The 19,128-nt window shown below is 35.3% G+C and overlaps 2 protein-coding genes across 5 annotated transcripts in view; one reads left to right on the top strand and one right to left on the bottom strand.

The window, feature by feature from the left end:
- LOC111152096 (ADP ribosylation factor like GTPase 13B) overlaps window positions 1-19,128 on the top strand; it is a 71,366-nt gene that overhangs the window by 25,690 nt on the left and 26,548 nt on the right. The gene's annotated exons all lie outside the window — the stretch shown is intronic.
- On the bottom strand, window positions 6,796-18,530 carry LOC111152118 (syntaxin 19). Of its 2 annotated transcripts, none has more exons than XM_022510436.1 (2): window positions 18,272-18,530; window positions 6,796-7,818 (listed from the first exon to the last, which is right to left on the bottom strand). In XM_022510436.1, exon 2 carries the CDS (start codon window positions 7,698-7,700, stop codon window positions 6,816-6,818), a length of 885 nt encoding a protein of 294 aa, XP_022366144.1. In that variant the 5' UTR covers window positions 7,701-7,818; window positions 18,272-18,530; the 3' UTR covers window positions 6,796-6,815. The 2 variants fall into 2 exon arrangements, with proteins under 2 accessions (XP_022366144.1, XP_022366137.1); XM_022510429.1 differs by having other exon boundaries at window positions 6,816-7,709; window positions 18,272-18,346.

Below are 19,128 nucleotides of genomic sequence, written 5' to 3'. Positions count from 1 at the left end.
CTACCATCACAGCCTTTCTGCATAGTAAACACCAGATGGTGCTATAACTATAAGACATAGAAAAATGAAAGTCCTTTAAATTGCTCTTAAAATCAGAGTGAACTGAATGTGTGCCATTGCCTTCTTGTCCCTTTTTCCTCATGCCTGTTTCATTACTGAGGATTAAAAACAACCAACCAGCTTATCATGTGGCTAAATGAGAAATTGTAAGCAGAGTTTCTCAGTGGTCCTCAGCAGTAAATGAACATTTTTAAATGATGCAGTTTAGAAGCTTTCATTACACAAAGTAAGACTTTATGGCATCATTTATTAGTACAGATCCTATGGCTTAATTTTTATTTATTTAACCAATTAGTGAAGTTATTTGATTTGTGTAATCAATTCTCACCCTTATTGAATTTGAAGGAAAGTTTAATAGACATATGTATGAAGAATGAACTGTGTTGAACCCCATAGGCTAAGATTCTCTACACATTTAAGCAAAGAACCTGTGACTACTTCTAAAGTAAAAAGTGTTAATGACTGAGATGACTGATGCTCATGTCTAAAATAATTGTGTGTTCATTTTTAACCTAATAGTCATTTATTTAATTTATTCTTTCATTCATTCATTCATTCATTCATCTGTTAATTCAGCAATATTTATTGTGCATCCATTATGTGCTAGGCATTGTTCTGGTGATGGGGATACATTTGGGAACAAAAACAGTATAAATCCATGTATGATCTCAGAAGCTTACATTCTAGGGGGTGGCATACACAATAAATGTAATAAATAAGATATATCATACATTAGGTGATAAGAATATTGAAAAATGCAGGTAAAATATCCAGGAGCCTATCGTGGTGGTATGGCAGTGGTATGTTACTTTATAATTAGGATAATCACAGTAGGTTTTTTTTTTTTTTTTAAGATTTTTATTTATGAGAGAGAGAGAGACAGCATGAGAGGGGGAAGGGTCAGAGGGAGAAGCAGACTTCCCGCTGAGCAGGGAGACCGATGCGGGACTCTATCCCGGGACTCCAGGATCATGACCTGAGCCAAAGGCAGTCGCCCAACCAACTGAGCCACCCAGGCGCACATCACAGTTGGTTTTGAGGAGATGACACTTGAGGCCAGAGAGGCAATCATCTAGATGTATGTGGAAAAGCCGCGAGGCAGGAGTGTGCAGTTCCTAAGTGACTATAGTTAGCACTGACTAATCAAATAACGGTCAACAAGAGACCTGCTGTCTGTTCTCTCACTTCTCTCACCTAGTAGATTTTCAGAATAGAGGGTGAAAAACTCTGGAAGATCACTGACTGGGGGTTGCCTCACCATTACAATTTTGTAATCAGGGCAATCTCACAAAGACATGAGAATTAATAATGGATACTATCATTTGCTTCTGAAGTATGGTATGGTTCCCCATTTGACCAGTTTTTTTCCCAGGGTATTTTACAACCAAAGATTTTTTGTTAATAAAGATAAACTGCTTTTTGAAATGAGTGTGCTTTAGAAATATACAAAATTTATAAGAAGTACACATTCTTGATAAACAAACACGTAGGTAAGAGTGAGTTAAAAAATGTTGGATCAACCACGTGAGCCAATCACTACTAACATTTTGATGCATTTCCTACACACATTTTTGCAAAATCTGTAATGTATACAGTTGCATATAATATATAAAATTTTGTATCCCATCTTTCCTTACTTTAAAAAATATGTATATATATATATATTAATTTATTTGTTTGTTTTTAAGTAAACTGTCATGACCCTGAGATCAGAAGTCACATGTTCTTCTAACTGAGCCAGGGGCCCCTGTACCCACACTTTTTTTTTTTAATAAGTTTCTAAATCCCTCTTAAATACCTCTACGAAACCTATATTTGGGAATTCTCCTGTTTACCTTTTTCTCTCTGACTGACAAGTAGTTTCTCTTATTGATGTTACTGTCTTAATATCCTTTGGGTCTCTACTTCTCTGTAATCCTCTCTGTAATCCATCTGCACTTCTCCCCTGTGTTTCTGAGAGCAACAGTCTTCTAAGCAGTCTCCCTGCATTCTTGCCCATCTAAATTGCTAGCAGGAGCCTTTTTCTTTATTTGATGTTTTTTAAATTTATAGAATTTGATATTTTACAAGAAAATTTTGATGTTTTACAAAACCAGTACATGCTTTAACAAGTGAAACAATGTGGAATATATAAAGATGATGAGAGCTCTTTAAAATACACTCTTGGATAATAAGTGGGAATGACCTCTGGCAGAACCCTGCTAAGCTTAGTGCTAGGACCTGGTGGGTTGTGGAGACAGAGGGGGAGGGTACCTGAATCAGGAGGCAGGCTGCAGTGTCCCTTCTTGCACTTAGCCGCTTCCTTCCAGCCCACAAACATCGGGACCTGTCATGGGCAAAATTCAGTGACAACGTCTAATTTCTTCTCTGCATCCCTGTCTGAGCCTAAACTAGCTGATTTAGGACCGACAGGGCCTCTCAGAACTCACTTCAGTACCTAGATAACTTTCCCTTTCCACCCTATAATGATGACCAAACAGCGAACAATATAACACTTCTGAGAAGATTCAGCTGTTCAACAGAAATAAACCTGAAAACTTAGAATATTATTTTTAATCACAAAATTACAAATTGAGGGAGCCAGGATTCATTCATGCTATGGGAAGCAAAGTTAGATCACAGTAGCTGATGCTGGGCAGTCTCTGTCCTGGCCTGACTTGCCTTTGCACACCAGCCTAACAGCAGGTGTCATTGAAAATGAAGCCTCAGCCAAATTTCACTTCATTTCAGACTTGAGGGCTCTCTTGAAAGGTCAGAATCATAGAACATCACCAGTCTTCTGTGTTTTATTAGCTCAGAAATTCTATTTTACTGTTCCATAGCATTTACTACTTAATGAGTATAATATTTTGATTAAAATCTCTGAAATAGTGGTGAAAAGTTGAAAAACCATGGATTTAGAGAGAAGATGGAGAGTCTGGAACCTGGATTCTAAGAGCTGATGTGAATTTGTTTATGACCCTGGCAAATCACTCTACTTCTTTGAACTTAGTGGCTAAATGCCTCTTCTATATTAAAAGTAGCTGTAAAATATTGTAATTCTGCTTTTGTATTCAGCTGCTATAATCATGTGAACCATACTGTAGGGTATTGTAAGAATCCATTTCGGTAAAACAGTAAAAGTGATTAAAGAGAGTCAAAATAGATGCTATTCAAATGTTCTGCTCTGTAATCATGTTAACCTGTTTATTTACCTAGAGTTTTCCTTTTACTCTTTTAGTTATAATAGAGATTTACCTTATACTCTGATAAGGTATGAATTATATTATCTGCCCTTATGTACTTCCTCCATACTCTTCCTTTAACAATTTATAACTTAATTTTTTAAAAAACTAAGATTAGTTTTTTAAAACTGGCCCTATTTGATGATTACTTCTGGAAGGAACTGAGCTGAAGCTTTCCTTTTTTATGGCTGAATCTCCTAATACTTAAAACTGGGATAACTCTGGAGATCCAAGGCTAAAATTTCCTCCCAGGATAATTGTTAGCACATTTGAACTCTTGGAATGATGCCATTTCTCATTACATACTGTTTTTCTGTGGAATTATATGACCTAACTTTGGGCCAAACATTGCAAATTAGATGCTTTGCAACAAAAGTAATATAGAGGAGTTTCACTCAGGGATGAAAACATAGTATCTCTGATATGATCTACTAGGTGTTATGAACATTTGAATAAAAAAGCATTTTGTGACCCAGAGGTCTTTGCACTTATGATGGCCTCCCAGAACCCTCTGAAATCCACATACATGATCCTGAATGCGTGTGCATTTTTCCTTGGGAGCAGATCCTAGCTCTCATCAAATTCCTAAAGGATTTCATGACCAAAAAGGTTAAAAACTATGGCAGTGAGTTTCCATATTAGGAAAAGCAATAACCAGGGTTTTATTATTACTTTTCCAATAGAAGAGTTTTTGTCTCTAACTTTATATGCCTACTTGAGTCACCTTTTTTCTAGCCTGCTACTTCTCTGCCATCTTGACTCCTCCCCCCCGAGTCACCTTTTTTCTAGACAGTATTATAGGAGAATGTTTGCAGATTTCTTTGAGTCCTATTTATTGTAAGTGCTGAGAAGTTAACTAAAGTTACGTATTATCCTGTCATTAGATTTTGAGGAAAATGCACTTTTACCAAGTTAGACCTTTAAATAATAAATAGGAGAACCTGGGCCCTTTTGAGATTGCTAGAAACTCTCTAAGTATGCAAATATGGACTGCCTGTCATTTAATCCTGTTGTCTTTAGATGTAGTGCTGAGTCCTTTAACTTACTATTTTTACCATCTGAAAACCCTACTCACCCTACTCACTGGCTTAAGATTTCTCTTCTTGCAGTGAAACCTTACCAGGCTGTTATCTTCATCAACCTTATTTAGTTATATCGTTGATTCACCTCTAAACTTCCTTTCTAAAGTCTTCCTTTTGTCTCTGTTGGCATCAACTTCACTCTTTGCAGCTGTAGTTCATAGTGAAGCTTCTCAGCTGGTTAACTTCCTAGATAATTTATGCATAAGAAACCTTCAGAGGTTGCCATCCTTCCCTTCCCCACCTGAATGCACTTTATATAAAAACAATACAACAAAGAAAAACCTGTTGGTAGTGTTGTTAGCAAGGTGTTTTTTGGGGACCATCTGCACCAACATCAGCCCAGACCTTTTAAATTTTTGAGGGTGTGGCCAGGGAATGCTTCTGTTTTTTTTCACAGGTTCTCCAGATCATTCTGATGCACAGCAAAAGTTGAGGGCTACTGGTGTAGGGGAAAGTGGGTTTTGGAGTCAGACAGGCCTTGGGCAGCTCACTTGTTTTTTCTGAGCATCCATGTCTACACTTGTAAATAAGAATTTTAGTATCTGTGTTGTCATGTGAGTTTCAAATGATGCGTTTAAAGCAGCTAATGCAGTCCTTTATTAATGTTCTGTAAATGTGATGATGGATATGAATAGTTATTGTTGATGATACGCTGTGCCTGGATGGAGATGGTTTAGGAGAGCAAGTTTTAAAGTGTCTCATCATATGAATTCAGGCAACGTGAAGCTTTTGATTACAGAAAATGATATAATTTAGTAGGTGAGAATATGAGCCCAAGTGCTCATAGTAATTTTACCAATAGATTTCCTAATATTGTACCTCTAACACTTAGTAGTTTTTTTTCTCTTTAAGGTAGTAATTTAAATGAAAAAAAAATTACTTTTAGTGCCTACCGAGTGTGTGAATAAAATATATATGAAATGTTCAACTAATTAAGTATCCTGTTGTTTTGTTGCTTAGGTTAGTATTTTTCTTTTTCCTTTTTTTTTTTTTTTTTAAGATTTTATTTACTTGAGGGTGCCTGGGTGGCTCAGTGGGTTAAGCTTCTGCTTAACCAGAAGCTTTCAGCTCAGGTCATGATCTCAGGGTCCTGGGATCGAGGCCCGCATTGGGCTTCTCTGCTCATCAGGAAGCCTGCTTCCCCCTGTGTCTCTGCCTGCTTCCCTGCCTACTTGTGACCTCTCTCTCTCTGTCAAATTTGAGATAGGGAAAGAGAGCATGAGTGGGGGGGGGGTGGCAGAGGGAGAAACAGACTCATTGTTGACCAGAGAACCCAATATGCAGCTCCATCCCAGGACCCTGAGATCACGCCCTGAGCTGAAGACAGACACTTTAACCAACTGAGCCACTCAGGGGTCCGTCTTTCTCCCTTCCTTCCTTCCTTCCTTCCTCCCTCCCTCCCTCCCTCCCTCCCTTCCTTCCTTCCTTCCTTTTCTTCCCTTCCTTCCTTTCTTCCTCCCTTTCTATCTGATTTTTAAGTACTCTCTACACCCAACATAGGGCTTGAATTCACAACCCCAAGATCAAGAGTCACATGCTCTGCTGACTGAGCCAGCCAACCAGGTGCCCTAGAGTGATTCTGATTAGTTTTAAAATATAACAATGAAAATTATATGTGATACATGTGATGTATTGCTTTGCTATGAGTCTTTCTGTGCTTAAGTCTTGCTTTAAAAAAGCACTATGTGCAGATATAAATACTAATAGAAAATTACTATTTTACAAATCATCTGGACATAATTATGCCAGTGAGTAGTAAATAATACTTAATATTCTCAATTTCTGTGATAAACAGTTTAGGAATACTAATAAACAAGTGTCAGTAAGGTACTAAATAAAAGGTTATAGTGCAAGTTTAGAAGGGACAGAAGAGACTTATTGCCACCTGATTAGAATTGTTTAAGCAGTTGTCACTGACACTCATTTTGTTAAGGCGTTGAAAGTTAACAAAAATATATACTAGAACTTGATGCCTGAACAGAAATGTTGAGATCACTGATCTCATTTTCAATAGTTAACCTGTGAGTTTTAAGTTAACTAACTATACTATTTTTAGTTTAATAAGCGAAGGCTTGGGACACCTGGGTGGCTCAGTTGGTTAAGCGGCTGCCTTCGGCTCAGGTCATGATCCCAGCGTCCTGGGATCAAGTCCCACATCAGGCTCCTTTCTCCGCAGGGAGCCTGCTTCTCCCTCTGCCACTCTGTCTGCCTGTGCTCTCTCTCTTTCTCTCTGACAAATAAATAAATAAAATCTTTAAAAAAAAAAAAGAGTGAAGGCTTGCTTTGTCACTGACTTTAGAAGTTTCTGATGTTAGAGCAGGTAAAGGCTACAGAGGAAAATCATGACTCAGTAGTGTTGAAAAGTATGTGAAGATCTATAAAATGAAAAAAGACACTGAAACATGGGACATCTTCATTCAAACTGGAAAAAATGTCTAAAATAGCTTCTTTATTTTGAGCCACAGCATGGACAACACCAACAACACAATACCTTACAAGGATTTCTTTTTTTGTATTTTATAGCTAGTCCAAATTTCTCCTTAGTAGTGTTAACATATTCTTTTGTACCGTTCACTATCATTTCAATATTGTTGATGCTTTCTCCTTGTTCCTCTACTAAAAGAGATATCTGAATGAAAAGGTCCCTTAAATCCTTTATTTGGTTCTCCAAATTAACAAGTTCCTTGTGTCTCTGTTCTATCTCCGAGAGTTGTGCTTTAGTGATAGTGATTTCTGTAAGTAAGCTTTCATTAAAAACTTCCCATTTTCCTTGATAAAGCATATCATTTACTTCTTCTTCAGGCATTTCTTTTCCAGCAACTTCAAGCTGACGGAGAATAAATGTCTTGCACTTCTCTTGCTTTGCTGCTATTGTGTCATTGTATGTAAACATAGTTCGCTGAAATTGGCGGAACATCGCAGCATGCTGAGATTTAAGTATCCTTGTCACCACTGACGATGGACCACTTTCAGCCTCTGACTTTTTAACTTTTTTTGTTAAATCATGCAGACCTCTGTTAATGTTTTCTGCTTGGATTTTTATCCCGTTTGTAATGCTAGACTCTCTCTTAAGTAGACTAAACCTTCTCATTGAAGCCACCAGACTTCTCTGTTGTTGCCCAAATTTTTGAACATCATCTGTCAAATTGTTAATACTCTCCTGTAGTTTTTGAATCTCATGTAGGTGTCTCTCAGCTACAGGCTCTCTTTCATAAATAACCGCTTGCTGCAAAAACACCCCTTGTTCTGCTTCTGTAGTCGACACATGCCTCTCTCTAGAGAGTTCGATTTCCTTTGTTCGTTGCTTTAGTTCTTGAAGTCGGTCTTTCATCATACCTTTCCTCTTAAGAAGCAAAAATAATTGTGTCAAACAAATAAGTTTGGCATCTTCTTTCAATAGCAATTGACTTCACATAGCTATATGTGTCTTCCCGAAAAATCCTCTTAGTTTTCTGAAAAGAGGTTGAAAAATTAGAGAAATCACTAAGAATTTCCTCATAAAGATAATTGAATAGGGAAAGTAATGTAAAATAATTTATAAGTTACTGTGCATCTCGTGAGCCTATTGTGAGTCCTGTTTGGTTGAGTGACATAGCTAAGAAATCAATGATAAAGATACAGTAGCCCCCAAAATAAGTACTTCAGTGTCATGATACTGTCACATATAGATTTTTGTGCATACAGAGGATATATCTTAGAATGGAAGATTTGGCCATATCTTCAAGTTTTAGAAGTAAAAGGACACTCCGAAAATGCCCTTATTACTAAAGATACTGTTCCCAGTTAATTTGGCCTATGTAATGTTAAACTCCTTTTGCTAAATATGCATAATTTAGTTAAAATCAGTATAGTGACAGGGCAGATTCCATATGAGGGCTTGAAATAATATAGATAATTTTGAATTTATTTTAAAATATCTGAGGCTTCTAGATGGATTAACATATTTAACATAGCTTTGTCTTTTTATCCATTGCATACATATGAAAACATATTCTTGGTTTGATTATGCTGGTTTCTCATTCTTAGCATTCCTTTCAAACATATCCAGATTTAGAACAAAATTTATATCCATTCATATTAAGTGCTATTTTTTCCAAACATGAAGATATATAAAGTCTTGTTTTGGGTGCTGATAATATTGACATCATATCCTATGTTGTTAGTTATCCACAGGATTAAATTTGGTGTACATAATTTATAAATAGTGATTTATATACATATATGTTTTTTGTATATATATATCAAGTGAAATGAGTAAGTGGGAAAGCAAACTGGTGCAGCCACTGTGGAAAATAGTATGGAGGGTCCTCAAAAAATTAAAAATAGAGCTACCCTATGACCCAGCAATTGTGCTACTAGGTATTTACCCAAATAATACAGCGTACTAATTCAAAGGTATACATGCACCCTAGTATTTATAGCAGCAATATCTACTTCCAAATTATGTAAACAGCCCAAGTGTCCATAGACTGAGGAATGGATAAGGAAGAAGTGGTGTATATGTATATGTATGTATATATGTGTGTGTGTGTGTGTGTGTTTGTGTATATGCACACACACACAATGGAAAGTTACTCAGCCATAAAAAAGAGAAATCCTGGAAGTGTCTGGGTGGCTCAGTGGGTTAAAGCCTCTGCCTTTGGTTCAGGTCATGATCCTAGGGCTCTGGGATTAAGCCCCGCATCCGGCTCTCTGCTCAGCAGGGAGACTGCTTCCCTCCCTCTCTCTCTGCCTGCCTCTCTGCCTACTTGTGATCCCTGTCAAATAAATAAAATCTTTAAAAAAAAAAAATCCTGCCATTTGCATTGACATGGTTGGAGCTAGAGTATATTATACTAAGCAAAATAAGTCAGACAGAGAAAGACAAGTACCATATGATTTCACTCATATGTGGAATTTAAAACAAATTTAACAAATTTAAAACAAATGAGTAAAGGGGGGAAAAAGGGAGAGAGGGAGAGGCAAACCAAGCAACAAACAGTCTTAACTGTATAGAGAAGAAACTGATGGTAACCAGAGGGAAGGTGGGTAGGGCGATGGATTAAATAGGTAATGGGGAGAAGGAGTGCACTTGCTGTGATGAGCACTGGGTGTTGTATGGAAATGTTGAATCACTATATTGTACACATGAAGCTAACATTACACTGTATGTTAACTAACTGGAATTTAAATAAAAACTTAAAAAATATATTGAAAAAGGCAATCTAAAAATATATTGAAAAAGGCAATCTATGTTAATATTTTCACAGTACATCTTGATTTTAGAAATGCACTTAATAATACCATTCATGATATTTTTGCAGATAAGAAGCTGTTGGGGAATTACAAATAGTGCATTGAAACACACATAATATCAGTATAAACCAGAGAAAAATCAACCAGTATTACTAATGTTATGTTGTTATGCTATGGGACTTAGTGTTTAATATGCTTAAGTAAATATTTTTGTCAGTAATTTGGATGTTGTCACAGATGGCATACTTATCAAATATGTTGATGGCAAAGAATTCAGAGCGATTTTCAGAATGTTGAAATACAGAATTGGGATTCAAAAATTAAAATAGCACAGAACACTATACTAAAAGTAACAAAATTATGTTTAACCAGGACAGATGTAAAATATTGCAACTAGTTGTTTAGAAAACACCTTTACATCTATAAAATGGAAGATCCTGTGCTCATAGCAGTGCTTATGAAAATTACTAGGGATTTCTATCAGAATAATCATGCTTTCTATCAGAATAATCATGCTTTCATGAATAACAGTATCATGTCTAGACTGACTAAGAAAGATGACTCTAGGCCAGATGACTCTAGGCTATTCAAAGCAAGTGGAAGAAGGATTGTGTTAAGTTCTGATGTTTTGAGATGAAAATTCATAAATTGGAAATTTCCAAATGGTCAGGGAAGGATGAGATTGGAAGACCATAGTACAGAGAGAATCACTGAGAGGAATGGAAAAACTTGTCCTGCAAAAGAGATGTAGGGAATATTTACAACTATTTTCTGAAATGTGTGGGTCTGTATATGTAAGAGGGATTAGACTTATTTGGCATTATTCCAAAAGACAATGGATGGAAATTACATGGAGAGAGGTTTGATTTAGTATAAAAAAGAGCTTTTGAATGGGTAGAGTTGTCCTAAGATGGAATAAACTGCTTCATGAGTTAATAAGCTTGTCATCGCTGGAGGTGTTCAAGATTCTTGAATGTTGACCCCGTTGAGGATATAGAAATGAGGCCTGCATTGCACAAAAAGTTAAACCAGTGTCCTAATAATTATTCCTTTGGTTTTAAAGGGCTAGTATTTTGTCAAAGAATTATTGACGCTTACTATATGCAAAATTTTAAATGCCGTAGTATTTATTCAGTAGTACCCGTCCTTGAATAATTTACTCTCTGAGGGGAATTGGATGGTATATAATTAAATAGATAAATGAGACAATTTTAGATCTCGATAGATAATTAAGCAAGTCTTCTCTAAGGGGGTATTTGCTCTGAGACCTAAAGTTGAGAAGATGAAGAGCCAAGGAATACTGTCTGGGGTGTAGGAGATGGGGTGCCAAGTCAATGAACGGGATTCCAGAAAGAATCCCAATAAGTTAATCAATTTATGCATTTTTCTTATGGGGAAATTGAGAATCAGAAAAGTTAAATGTCTTACCCAGAGCTTGTTAGTAGTAGTACTGGTTAAATAATGTTAGATTTCCTGGCTGCTAGACTAGTGCTTTTCCTGTGTAAGATATATAACAAATTTCCCAGAATATATATATTACATAAAACTTGGATCATGTACATGCTCTTTTGTATTGAGTATTTTATTAAATATCTTCTGATTATGTTGGTATTGATATTTAAAAAAAACTCAGAAACATTGGGAAGTGATTATAGAAACTCTTTCTTAGGTAGCAACTTTCTGAAAGCAGAATTAGCAACCATAGTTTACTCTATACCTCTGATAAAGACTGATTGTCTTTCCAGTGTAGAGGGAGGTTGATACTAATTTCAGTTAGTTTAATGATTTATCTTGAATAGTTCCCTACTCTTTGTTTGATTTAGTGTTATTTATTAGTTCCTTATCTGTATGCTCTCTCTGGCATTACTTTATTGATGCTGAAAATAATTTCCTCCCCAAAGTCTTTAAGATGTCATGCTGCTTTTGTTATAGCTGTAAACTTTTTTATTTATTTATTTATTTATTTTTTAAAGATTTTATTTATTTATTTGACAGACAGAGATCACAAGTAGGCAGAGAGGCAGGCAGAGAGAGAGAGGAGGAAGCAGGCTCCCCGCCGAGCAGAGAGCCCGATGTGGGGCTCGATCCCAGCATCCTGGGATCACGACCTGAGCTGAAGACAGAGGCTTTAACCCACTGAGCCACCCAGGCACCCCACTTTTTCTTTTTTAAATTGGCTTTTTAAATATGATTTTTAGGGGCACCTGGGTGGCTCAGTGGGTTAAAGCCTCTGCCTTCAGCTCAGGTCATGATTCCGGGGTCCTGGGATCGAGCCCCGCATCGGGCTCTCTGCTCGGCGGGGAGCCTGCTTCCTCCTCTCTCTCTCTCTGCCTGCCTCTCTGCCTACTTGTGATCTCTGTCTGTCAAATAAATAAATAAAATCTTTAAAAAAAAATAAATATGATTTTTATTTTCCTCAAATTAACACATACAGGCAGTTTAAGAAGTCAAATCATTGCAAGGGTTGTCAAGATAAACTGCTGATAACTGCCTGCCCCACCATACCTCATTTCCAGTTCCCCATTCCCCAAGGCAGTAATTTTCAACTCCTTAGCTGTATGTTGCTTTTAAACTCTCTGTTTCTAAGTAATTTGCCTATGTAGGTGTTTCTGCTTTTTCAGTTCTAAATATTATATTGAATCTCTGCTGTGAAAGATGTGGATTTAACTTTCTTTTAAACCCCAAGCCTTCCCTCAGTTTTTCCTTTCAAAATAGTTATATCATAATTTTTGTTAGTCAGTATTCTGTGTTTACATTATCCTAATTACACATTTTCCTAGTTCATATATTACGTACGCAAGAGTCACATAAGGTACTATGGTCATGTTTCCTTTCTCAAATAATTTTTTTACATTGTTTCTTGGCCTTTTCAGTGGATAGAGTTAGGAAGTGGATAGAGTTAGGAAATGTGTACTTTAAGAAAGCTTTTCATTGAAATATTTGCATGTAATGAGAAAATGCCCTAAATAAAAATGTATAGTTTGATGATTTTTCACACATACAAGTAACCACCACACAGATCAAGAACAATGTAACTTTTAAAATTTCTCTTGAAGATACTAATTACCTAAGTTTTTCAATTGCCTCATTTTGTGTGTATGTATTACTAATTCATTCTAAAACTCTTCAGCTGAACTGAAAGTATCCTCTCAATATTTAAATATAGTAGGTATTCTTCTTATAGTAGGTATTCTTTATCTTTTATTTCCTTTATATTACTGTATCTTTTGAGACTTCTTTCCTGGAACCCTCTAGTATGACCTGATTTACCACATAGCTCTTGCGTTTAGATATTTTTCTCTCTTGTGTATTATCTCCCAATTCCCACTTCCTCATCTCTTTTCTTGGTTTATCCTCTTGATTTTGAGGCATACCCATAGTTTTCTTTCAAAACAAAAATGTAGTGAAAACCTGTATTTCTGAAAGTGTTTTTATTCTACCCTTAACACCTGAATAAAATATTTTCTGCAGATATAATTTTTTTTTTAATTTATTTGACAGACAGAGATCACAAGTAGGCAGAGAGGCAGGCAGAGAGAGAGGAAGGAAAGCAGGCTCCCCGCCGAGCAGAGAGCCCGATGCGGGGCTCGATCCCAGGACCTTGGGATCATGACCTGTGCCGAAGGCAGAGGCTTTAACCCACTGAGCCACCCAGGCACCCCTGCAGATATAATTCTTACTTGGAGATTATATTCCCATAGAATTTTGAAAACTTTTTTGCATTTTTATATAACATCCTTTGTTGCTTTAAGAAATCTACTATCAGATTCCTGGTATTTTATACAGGATCTTTTATTTTCTTTCTTCCTTTCATGAAAGTCTTGGCCTTTTCTTTTTATTCTTGGTGTTCTGAAATTTCACAATAGCATGACATGGGGTACATCTTTTTGTATTAAAATTGCTGGAAATGTAGTGGTTCTTTTCATGTTGGAAATTTCGTGTGTTAAGGATGGGGGGGTCCTAATTTAAAAAAAAAAAACATTATCTCTTCCATTTTCTTTGTATTCTTTTCTTTGAAATTCCCCTTATTTGGATGTTGACTTTCATAGCTATTCCTCTTTCTTAGTGACTTGCCAGAGGCAACACAACTAAAAAATGGCAGAGCCCTACAGTCAGATATAAGCTTACCTGGTTGCAAATCTGTTCTTTTTTCCCCCATTCTATAGTGAATAGAGATAGATTATTCTAGTGAAATATACTACAATAAAGCTGATCTGTATCAAATATTGTATTAGTGTATAAATATTATACTCAATTAGTATAAATTACTATAATACTAAAATAAAAATGTTCTTGCAGGAGGTAGTATATCAGAGCTAAAATAATTATCCTGTTTGCAGCTTTATTATGACCGTTAATGTAATTAGACCAAATTAAGCACTTTACAGTTTAGAAAAGGGAAAAGATTTGGTTCTGATCACACAGACCTGTGTTACAGAAAGTCTTTAAGAAATTTTGAATCCTATCCTTGGTACCATGTAGAGATGAGGATTTTTATATTTTGTTTTGGCTTGTAGTAATAGGCCGAGATAAGAGAGATAGGAAGTGAACTATACTTCATTTCTGTATACATACACAGATTTCTGTTTTCTACTAACCTGTTAGTATGAATTCTTATAGCTACAATGTATATACTATTGGAGACATAGCTATGTTGTTTTTTGTACTTAAAAAAAAATGACTTGTGTTCTTGATATGTGGGGGAATAAAGGAGTTAAAGTATTAGGCGATCAGATGAGAAATGTAAGGGGGTACCAAAACAAAACCAATTCTGATTTTTTTTATTCATGATAATTAAGTCCTGTTTAATGTTTCTATATGGCTAAGTAGCTTTCGGTACTTAGCCATATAACAGTTCTCAAGAACTACAATGTCCCCAGCTTTGTCCTTGGTTGCATGTTTTAGAAGAAATCCTGAAACAAACCCCTCTAACATTTTTATGGCTGGATAGATCTTTTCTCTTTTTTTAAGTTAGGAACAAATGATCAATGCCATCAAAAGCCTTTTTCCCAAGCATCATAGTTTGAAAAAATTTTTAAGGAACAGAATATTTCAAATTGTTATTGTAACAGTGTGTGCCCTTACAAAGTGCTTTTGGAAAGGTAAATTTTACTGTCACTGATTTTGGAGACCAATGTATTTGACTCTCAGCCTTGTAAAAGTTGTCTTTTCCTGGGTTTCTATTCTTGAAAGAATTGTTTCCCAGAGTACCACACTTTCATATTTGAATAAAAGGTACTTTAAGGAATGCTTCAAATATATATTGATAATATTTTTTATTCATTAATGTTGATAATTTTACCAGAAAAAAAAAAAGTAGAACTTCCAAATCTGTTTTTCTGTAGATCTCAATGTGTTACTAATATTAAAGGAAGAAGTCAGATTTCTTTTCAGTGCTATGTATCACAGCACGCATATTATAATAAATAATGTTTGTATATAATTAGCCATACAGTTTATACTGTGCTCATCTTGGTTTAGGGATCACCAGTGTCTTTGTTTACTTCTTTTGAACATTTAAAGTGTATTTATGTTAAAGATACTTTACATTATTAGATTATTTCTCATTTCTTAGGAATAAATTCCTTTGTTTATTGTGGCCACCAACTGTTTCTTTGGGTGGTGGGCAAGTGTATTTTGTGAGCTTTGTCAGTAGTTTGTCTTTAGTGGGTGATTACATTATACAAGGATGCCCTGAGTGCTCTGCATTATAGATACATTCTTAACCTATTTTTTGTGTTTGACACTACTAGGCCCCTTTGGAGCTTGCCCAGTTTAGCCCAGGTAGAATAAATATGGGCTTGATTTTTCTCTAGTGATTTCTATAGCCCAGGTAATGTATATACGGGTATGTCCCCTCCCCCACCCCCCCGCCTCCCAGTGATTTTTGGAGCTCCAGTGAATACCTCCTTCTTCTCCTATAATCTTGGACAGACCAATGGCTTTTTAACTGTATATGGACTATATTCTATTTTTTCTAGTTTGCTACTTCATCTGGGAAGCCCAGTTTTAGTCCCCTCTTATGCACAAACACTAAACTCCGGCCCCTAAGGGAAAGTATTTGCATGGAGTTTGCTTTAATTCCTACTTTCCATTTTGACTATGAACATGTTCCTTTTTCAGTTCTGGCATCTGGAAGTTTAATTTCCTTACTTCAGATATAATGATGCAGTTTTAAATTTTATCTTTTTTTTTTCCTTAATATTAAACACTTTTATATGTTTGTATAAGAGGGAGGTATATCTGGGGCACCTGGGTGGCTCAGTGGGTTAAAGCCTCTGCCTTCAGCTCAGGTCATGATCTCAGGGTGCTGGGATCGAGCCCCGCATCAGGTTCTCTGCTCGGCAGAGAGTCTGCTTCCTCCTTTCTCTCTGCCTGCCTCTCTGCCTACTTGTGATCTCTGTCTGCCAAATAAATAAATAAATCTTAAAAAAAAAAAAAAAGAGGGAGGTATATCTGTATATCTTGACTGAAAGTCATAGGTGATTATAGAGATAACTAATTCAGAATGTTCCTTAAATCCTTGTTAGTCTGTTCAAAAATTGACTTAATGTAGGTACTCACATACACTTACATGTTATATATAAATTGTATTTTCTAGTAGTTGCATGCTCATAACTACATGCATAACTATTTCCAACTTAACTGCTTAATCTTATAGCTTCATAAAATAGAATATTAGGCAAGGTGAGATATCAAAGCTTGTTAGAATTTGAAAGTTGGATGGAGTTCATGAAGCTGTAAAGTATAATAGCTTAGGCTGCATGAAATTGATGAGACCACCATTGTAAGTAATCTTTTCTGTACCTTATATTTATTTTCTTAGTGTTGGAAGACTTCTATCCAAATATGAATCTTTCAGCCTTTTTAACTTACTCTATTGCTATACAGTTTTGAATTGTACTATTAATAACTGACTGAGCTTAAACACAGTATTTGCAAAAAGAAAGAAGACTAATTTATAAATATGGTAATCAACTTTGGAAATTTGTTCTAGGAAACAGAAAAGTAAACCCTGTATGACTCAAAAGTTTCTCCACCCTATTACAAACAGGGGACATTCCCGGAAACAGACATATGAATAAAAATTACCTAATGCTTTAAGAAATATGCCTTGGGATAGATACTGACAGATTTATGGATTTTTTTTTTCAGTAAGACATTTCTTTCTATAGTTAACTATTAAATACAATATTTTAATAAATGTAAACAGTTTTTCATAACATAAAATGGAATATTCTTTTGCTTTTATGAATGGAGACAACTTGTAGTATTTTCCTAATTCAAGGTAAAAGCAGCTGTTACTGGAAAATTCACCTCTTTTGCTACTTAAATATGGAAAACTAAAAAACAGAATTTGGCAAATTGCATATATTCTCTCAAAGCTTAAATTATCTGCTATTTTTTGTAATGCAGTCTTTTTTTTTTTTTAAGATTTTATTTATTTATTTGACATTCAGAGATCACAAGTAGGCAGAGAGGCAGGCAGAGAGAGAGGAGGAAGCAGGCTCCCCGAGGAGCAGAGATCCCTCTGCAGGGCTCCATCCCAGGACCCTGGGATCACAACCCGAGCCAAAGGCAGAGGCTTTAACTCACTGAGCCACCCAGGTGCCCCTATAATGTAGTCTTTTAGTGCTTTTTTCATTCTACTTATTTGTTGTAAATAAGTTGTTAAATTAACTTGCTTAATGCAACAAGACCATTTTTGTTTAAATACTTAAGAATTCTATAATTTTGAACTTTCACTTATCTGATTAAGTTGTGTGTACATGAATTGATCCTTATATTAAATTTAAAACTACATGGCCATGGAGATAATATGTTATTGGTGTATCACAGCCAACTTTCAAGTCCACCCTTAAAATATTATTTTGAGTGAAAATGAGTTATTAAGTTCTAACATTGTAGGAATTAAAAAGTAACTTTAAAGAAATATCAAAAAATAAAATAAATTTTGGTTAAGCTTCTATATATTGCATAAGTTTGAAAGTATCAGACCTACCTATATATATGTTGCATTTAAATAATGCTGACTTAAATTTTTTAAAGTGTCAAATCAAATATATTTACATAGAATTTTATAATTTAAGTACTTTTAATATACTAAACCATTAAAAATATGAGCATTTTGATATTTTTACTGTAGTCCTTTTACAACAAAATTATTTTCTAATTTCTTCCAGTTTAAAAGATTTTTGGAAACAACAATGAAGAAATTAAGACCTTATAGAAAATTACCTTAACTTTAAAAAAAAAGTGCATGTGTGTCAAATTCAGGCATAAGCTTCTTTTCACAGTTAAATGAAAAAGTGTTCTCTAAAACAAGCACAGTATGACTAATTTATAATCTGTCTACAAAAGAAAGAATTTTAAGTTTGTTTTTAGCAGATCTAACTTTCTCATGTTTCCAAAACAAGAAGTTATTTTTTAAAGGAATTAAAAGAAAAAAGTTCGTTTTTATTACAGTGGTTTATTTATAAGAGCTCTAAACCCAAATCTTACTCAGTATATTAGCAGTATAAATTAACAGTTCAGCTACCTGCTGCCTGGTCCAACTCTGAACAAACCAGTAACTTTAATTATCTATTGAGTTATTTTAAAATGTGACACATTTCAGTCTATGGATGTTTTGCATTGAAAAGTAGAAAAAAAAAAGAGTAGTTTATTTACCTTTGTCTTGTTCTTTTTGTTGCTTTCCACTTGGGGTGTTGGAGTCCTGCCCTTAAGAGAAAAACTGAGTATCATCTATAATGTTTCAATCATTTATTTAAGCCTGTGTCCTATGGTTCACAGGCTAATTTCTGTATAGTTTTCATATCGTTAATGTAATTGAAAGCCGAATAATGAAGTCAAGTAAGTTAGACATAAAGTAGTCCTTTTGCTGTTAATATCAAATGAGAAGAACAAATTGCTTACTTCACACCTGGAGAATCCGGTTTTGCCAGTTAGCCGCCCATTCTTGAGATTAAAGGAAGATCATTTTCATTGGAGCTAGCTGGTAACAGGAAGTCCTTGTTAAACTGCCTATATAGAATATTTGGCACAGTCTCTGTAATTCCAATTCTGTATTATATATAAAATACATTACTCACAAAAAAGGTGATTTGTATTTAAACAGAGGTTACTTTGTTTTCTTTAGGTATCAAAACTTGCTAAAATATACACAATTTAGAATAAATAAGAATGGAAACAAGCTTGGTATAAAGGCTTTTTGTTCCATTTACTTTAAAATGATTGAATTCTGTTTTATTTTAGGAAATCCCAAAGGCTTACTTCATGAAATCATCGAATTTCAGAACTACAACAGCCAGAAAAGAGCTTGTCTTTAAACCTTCCACCCTTTTCTTTTTGCTTATATCTGCTATTTTTTTTTTAAAGATTTTATTTATTTATTTGACAGACAGAGATCACAAGTAGGCAGAGAGGCAGTCAGAGATAGAGAGAGAGAGGAAGAGAGAGTGGGGGAAGCAGGCTCCCCGCCGAGCAGAGAGCCCAATGTGGGGCTTGATCCTAGGACCCTGAGATCA

The sequence above is a fragment of the Enhydra lutris genome, unplaced genomic scaffold (assembly GCF_002288905.1).
Source record: "Enhydra lutris kenyoni isolate GAN:26980312 unplaced genomic scaffold, ASM228890v2 scaffoldscaffold2, whole genome shotgun sequence".
Taxonomy (NCBI): domain Eukaryota; kingdom Metazoa; phylum Chordata; class Mammalia; order Carnivora; family Mustelidae; genus Enhydra; species Enhydra lutris.
The sequence above is the reverse complement of the archived record's forward strand: the minus strand, read 5'-3'. Positions and strand labels throughout refer to the sequence as shown.

What these genes read in the sequence shown, in the direction of transcription:
- LOC111152118 (XM_022510429.1), bottom strand. Translation starts at nt 18,346, where the DNA reads ATGATACTCAGTTTTTCTCTTAAGGGCAGGACTCCAACACCCCAAGTG. An exon ending in ACAAAAAGAACAAGACAAAG is followed by an intron (nt 7,710 to 18,271) that starts GTAAATAAACTA and finishes TTGCTTCTTAAG; the next exon opens with AGGAAAGGTATGATGAAAGA.